The sequence below is a fragment of the Eurytemora carolleeae genome, unplaced genomic scaffold, assembly GCF_000591075.1.
Source record: "Eurytemora carolleeae unplaced genomic scaffold, Eaff_2.0 scaffold993, whole genome shotgun sequence".
NCBI classification, from domain to species: domain Eukaryota; kingdom Metazoa; phylum Arthropoda; class Copepoda; order Calanoida; family Temoridae; genus Eurytemora; species Eurytemora carolleeae.
In genome coordinates this window covers 123,292-129,215 of record NW_019396879.1, presented here as the reverse complement: position 1 = coordinate 129,215, position 5,924 = coordinate 123,292, and the positions used below count along the sequence as shown (strand labels likewise).

Here is a 5,924-nt window from a genome sequence, read left to right as displayed (position 1 = left end):
ACCCATATTTTCTTACGGAATACCCCCTCCCCCATTAAAAAATCTAAAATTCTTAACAAAATAAAAGTTCTACTAGATTCATGAGCGTCTCGTGAAAATGAATTGTGCTGCGAGCAGAGTTAGCAGAATTGTCGAAAACAGGGAAGATCCCTGCAAGGATAACTAGTGAGCAGCAGTACTCAGAAGACAACTACTAAGACTTTTAAGAGAAAGAGATAATTTGGCGGGTTTACGCAACACCGACGACACCGACCGGTCCGGTCCCTGCCTACAAACAGCTGTTTTCAGTTACAGCTTCACGTGGATTTTCAGGGGTAATCATTCGTTACTAAATAAACTTTTTAACATTTTTACTGGGTTTAGTTTTTGAACTATCAAGAATTTCAAAAATGATATCATTATTTAAGAGAAATGCGGAAAAAATAGTACGATCGGACAGACGGTACTTTTTCTTCGGTCCCACAATACAATTCCGTCCTCAGGGGCGTACGAGGGGGGGCGGGCCCCCTGACCCCCCTGAAGGAGGCACCCATTTAAAAAATTCTCTAACATCTTACTATGCCCTTAACTAAAAATGTTTCATTAAAAATCTTTAAACAATACCAATTCCAGGTTGTGTATAGATCGTATATAGATCGTGATATGATATAACGTATAAATCATGATATATCAAATTTATATTTATATACACAGACTACACTGTTATTGTAACGTAACGTACAAAAACGTACATTTTACGTTACGTTACACTATCGTTGACATCTCTAACATACACTAGGGTACAGGAAATAATTCGGTTTCCTTTTGCGTTTTATCTTTTGTCGCGTTTGATCTTAAAAACATTTCGTAATTGAAAATTTTGATTCAAGGATGTCTTGATTTTCAAGTCTGTTTATAATTTTGATGACAATAAAGTTTTGCTTTAATTCTGTCATAATTCAGTTATTTATCAAAATATTTTTAAGAGTTCAGGATCTGAATTCAGCAAACTTCCAAGAAAATGATTGTAATGATTTTAATTATAAAATAACAAACTATGCATATTGTACAGAAGTTTAATGGCTTTAAAGCTGGACACATTAATCAAGAATATGAAGAATCAATTTATTAGCCATGACCTTGATGTGTAGAGTTTTATTTTAAGATCAAATATTATCAAGAGTTTTTGTCAAGGATATCCTTTTTACTTTTCAGGGTCGTTCTGCTTTTGTTCAATTTCTAAAAAAATGTATCAGTTTTTACGTGAATGAAAAGGCGGAATTAATTGCTTTTTTATTTCTTAACAACAGCAGAATAAGGCACTTTCTTGAAAAAGTTTACAAGATTAAATAATATTAACATAAAAAAATTGTTTAAGATTAACAAAAAGAGTGAAACTAGTTTAAAGTAAAAAAGACATTTGGTAAAATGTTTTTGTTTCAAAGGATGGTTAATTTTTTGTATATTTATAATCATTGCACCATGCACCATGCACTTTGCACCATGAGCCATACCTTTACCATCAGGTTTTTTCAAAGGGGAGGGGAGCAAGACCCCCTCCCCCCCCCTCCCAGGCTAATGCCCAGTATCACTGAACGTATATTACACAATAGTATGCATGGTAACAAAGATGAAAACGAAAAGTAGTTACCCTTTAAACATGACATAAATTGTTTATTAAGCAGCTGTACATAATTTCAGACTTTTAAAATTGCTTTGAAAAGCATAAAAAAGTAATTTAAGATTCAATAAAATTAGCTGCGAACGTCTGAAAGGGTTTTAAGGCCTCAAATTTGGTTGAAGTTTTTTTTTATGGGGACCATTGATATTTGGACCGTAAAAATGCATACTAGGGGATTGTAAATTAAAGCCGACTTAAGGAACATAGGAACATTAACTACTATATATTGTTTATATCATAGAACTAGAAATAGGATCAAAGCCATTTTTAGGATCACATGACCATTTATGACAGGATCATTAGTAGGCACAAAGGATGATTGACATGATTGTAGGGCCAAAGGACAATGCTTAAAAAAAGACCTTTACAATATGAGTATCACAATATTTGAGGTTTCTGTTCGATCTCCTCTGCAGGATGAAATATTTTAACTCTGTAGAGTAAATATTCTAGACGATACATCTCTACTGGTGTCACGTAGTGGAACGAGATCGGAAAGTCGGAAGCGCAGTTCATGAGAAATTTTTCGCGGCATTCAAGACTATGCGATCTCCACCAACTATCAGTCGAATTTAGAATTTTTTCATTTATAAAAAGGGATTCAAATCCACTGTTGTTGGAATTTCAAGTAGGCCTTTAAAGGGACAGACTGGCTATGTAAGGTATTTAAACTAAGTATGCAGTGTTGTGGACAAATTCCCTATAATTGTACTTTGAATTTTAGCAGTGTAAGTAATAATGCAACATCTTATCATGTAACATGTCATCATAAAGTAAAAACAAAATTATCTAATATTACATCAAATTATGACAAATATAAAATTTCTTGAAAATGTTAAATATCTTCAAGATAGAAAAAACTCTAAATTTCCTATTAACCAATTCTGGAATAAGAAAGGTCTCTAGTTTGAAGGGGAAAAATGTAATTTTCCCCTCAGTTTCACTTGTATACACCTAAACAAAAATGTATCTTGTAGAAAATATATTTTAACAAATTTTGCTTTTATTTGCATGATATGCATAGCAGTTTGTATAATACTAGGCTTTAAGGGCGCTTCGCGCCCATCTTCTATTTCAACTTTTAAGTGTGGCTTTATCTGTAAGCATCTTCTCTTTGTACAGTATAAAACAAAAACAAACAATAAAAGTTTGCCATTTCATAATTTTTTTTTGCGCATTTGCAAAATTTTACACAAATTACAAAACTTTTAAACACAAATTTTTATAATTTTGATCATTCATAAACCTTCCCTGGGACGTCACGTGAGGTCACACGCAAAATTTGGGCCCGATCGTTTCAGCCGTTTTTCAGTTTATTTGACGTTTATTGGATACAAACAAAGATGTTTTATTGAGTTGTGACCAGAAAACGGTAGAGTGAGTGTCGTCTACAAAATTTTAAAATCATTCATAAACCTTCCCTGGGGTCACGTGAGGACACAAAATTTGGGCCCGATCGTTTCAGCCGTTTTGACGTTTATTGGATACAAACAAAGAAGTTTTATTGAGTTGTGACCAGAAAACGGTAGAGTGAGTGTCGTCATATTAATTTCTTTTAATTAAGAAATGTGGCTCCGGATTTTGTTATTTGAAATTGTTTCAGGTTAAAATAACTGTCACGGGTTTTCATTTTTTTAAGTTAAAAAGAAAAGAAGACACTGATCATCATGTAACATGTCATCGTTCAGTCAAAAATAAAAATTATTTAATACTAAAATTAGAACATGACAAAATTAAGAGAAAATTACCACTAAAATTATAAATATGCAATAAAATTCAATCATGTTAACCATTACATGGAGAAAAATTCTATTCATAAAGGTAATTTTTTGTCCTTGTGTGTTTCCTCCCAACTATAGCTAAGCCACTGTTTTGGACAAAACATGAAGAAATGAGACAAATTTTACCTTGAAATCTAAAACTTTGGCACAAGCTCCAATCTGCACATCCTCATCATCCTCCAACTTCAAATAATAGAGGACATAAAAGTTAGATAAAAAACTGAAAAATAGAGGACATTAAAAAAATGTTAAAGACAAAAAATTAGAGAATAGTATATTAATTAACTCGCTGAAGTGCGTTCTGTGGAATTTGAAAGACACTTTAAAAAAAACTTAATTTTGAAAGAAAGACAAATTCTGTTTTTCAACCTATGTTACACCTAGGCTACCCATGGGTTTCCTCAAAGAAATTTGATCAAGCCGGTTGGCAAGCTATAGCTGACATATATGATAAAGGAATTGAAGAAAATTAACAAAAAGACAACAAAATATAGAACACATAGGACATTAAAAAATAGACATTAAAAAAAGAACTTAAAAAACAAAGAGAATATAATAATAAAAAGGACGAGAAAAATAGAGGACAGTCAAAAAGGACAAATAAAACGGAAATTCAATTTATATTTATATATTTATATATCGGGGTTTTAAACCATTGTGCCACTGGAAAATAAAAGCTTTGTATTTGTAAAATAAACAATTATACAAGACTATTTAGTATGGTTGCATTGCTGTATAGTGTATACTGAATATTCAACTCATTATTTCTGTATGCAATATAGAGCACTATAAAAGAGAGCACAATAGAATGCTATAAATATATAGTTAGAGATATATATTTTTTTTAACATTCAAGTAAAAATTTACTTTATACAATTTAAGGAAACTCCATAAAAATCTGCCAATAAATTAAAAAAAATGATTTAAGTTTATGAAAAATGTATACTTTGACAGAAGATAAAAGACTGAATGAAGCAAATTCAATGTTTCGTAAACTATTGGGTATATCTTATTAAAGACAATTTAGTTTTACAAATTTTTTCAAGTGTGTTGCTTGTTACCATTATTATATAGGTTTCTCCAAAAACAGGTTTTTTACTAGCTATGTTGCTTGTTAAATTTTGATTAATTTTGTTAAAAAAAATTGTTATCAAAAAGTGTGTAACTTAAGTTCTGTTTGTTAAGATATTTTCCTTCTCATTTTATTAAAATACTTTAAAATTGTGCAATAAATAAACGAATGATTTTTAAAATTGTTCAGGCGTTTATATCTCAGATCAGAGGAGTCACAGTCAACATTTTGCTTCGTGCATTAAAACAAACTTTAGAACCACAACATATCTAATTTTTGAAGAGTCTACTGAAAATTCGAAAACCCCGGTCTTTTTTTAAACTATGCAAAACTCTATCAGTATAGAGCACTTAAGAACTTCAATTGTATTGAGACAAAAATTAATGATCTGTGAATACTTTTACAACACAAGTAGTAAGTACCCCTCGAACGCTTTATTAAAGAATGTCTTTAAAATGAGCGTTTACGAATTCTAATCTAATTCGGATTGAAAAGAGAAATAAATATGTTGAACCCTTTATTCTAAATAATAATGATAATTATAATAAGGATTGTTATATGTTCACCTCCATTTGTTGACTAAACTTTAAGCAGGGCTTCTGACCTGACAAAAAGAAATAAAAATCAAACATATAATAAAGCTAATTTTCCTTCAGTATATTTTGATTTATAAAAGTTTAATATTCTAATATCAACTTAAACGTTTGTTATAAGTTTAATTGTTTTATATCAATGCATGCACTATGTGCAGTGAACTATGCATATGGTTTTATATCTTTTTTTTATTAATTAAATTAGTGAAATATTCAAATTAGTTGATTATGAAATATCTAATTTCGCCATTACGTGATTTCCATTTTAGTAACATTTAATTATTCTCCATGTTTTTTCTTCCCAACCAGGGTTTTTTCTACAACTTGACATCGTACTTCCATTTTTTAATAACAAAAACATAGTTAATTTCTGCCCCTGTAGATATTAATCTATAAACATTTGGGATCGTATTGGATGGACTTAAAAATCATTTCCGCCCAAAATTCTGAAGAAAAAATGACCTGCTAAGCCCTGCTCTACCATACTCTGAACTCCTGCTGCACTAATCACGTATCCAGATCCACCGCTCATATACGAGATATTCTGATCTTGCTGGTAGTGTCCCAGTATCATCTTCTCTCTAGAATAATAACAATAATAATTATAATGTTATTCATAATGATAACAAAAAATGATGCTGATGATAATGATGATTTAATTAATAATTAATTCCAATAACAATGAAAATAATGATAAAAACAATAATAATCATAATGATAAAGATAACAATAATGATAATAATGATGATAAAATAAAACATTGTTAAGCTTAGGAAACCATTTTAAGCGGTGTTTTCATGCTTGTGTAGATTTGCCCC

At 30.5% G+C, this 5,924-nt stretch overlaps 1 protein-coding gene across 2 annotated transcripts in view; it reads right to left on the bottom strand.

Annotated features, from left to right (window-relative positions):
- Positions 1–1,001: 1,001 nt before the first annotated feature.
- LOC111709653 (glycoprotein-N-acetylgalactosamine 3-beta-galactosyltransferase 1) overlaps positions 1,002–5,924 on the bottom strand; it is an 18,916-nt gene continuing 13,993 nt past the window's right edge. For both annotated transcript variants that reach the window (XM_023483428.1, XM_023483429.1), the window contains 5 exons: positions 5,569–5,687; positions 5,080–5,117; positions 3,568–3,624; positions 2,532–2,614; positions 1,002–2,219 (listed from right to left, as the gene is read on the bottom strand). In XM_023483428.1, the coding sequence (XP_023339196.1) occupies positions 2,039–2,219; positions 2,532–2,614; positions 3,568–3,624; positions 5,080–5,117; positions 5,569–5,687 (478 nt within the window). In that variant the 3' untranslated portion in view covers positions 1,002–2,038. The remainder of the gene's footprint in view (positions 2,220–2,531; positions 2,615–3,567; positions 3,625–5,079; positions 5,118–5,568; positions 5,688–5,924) is intronic.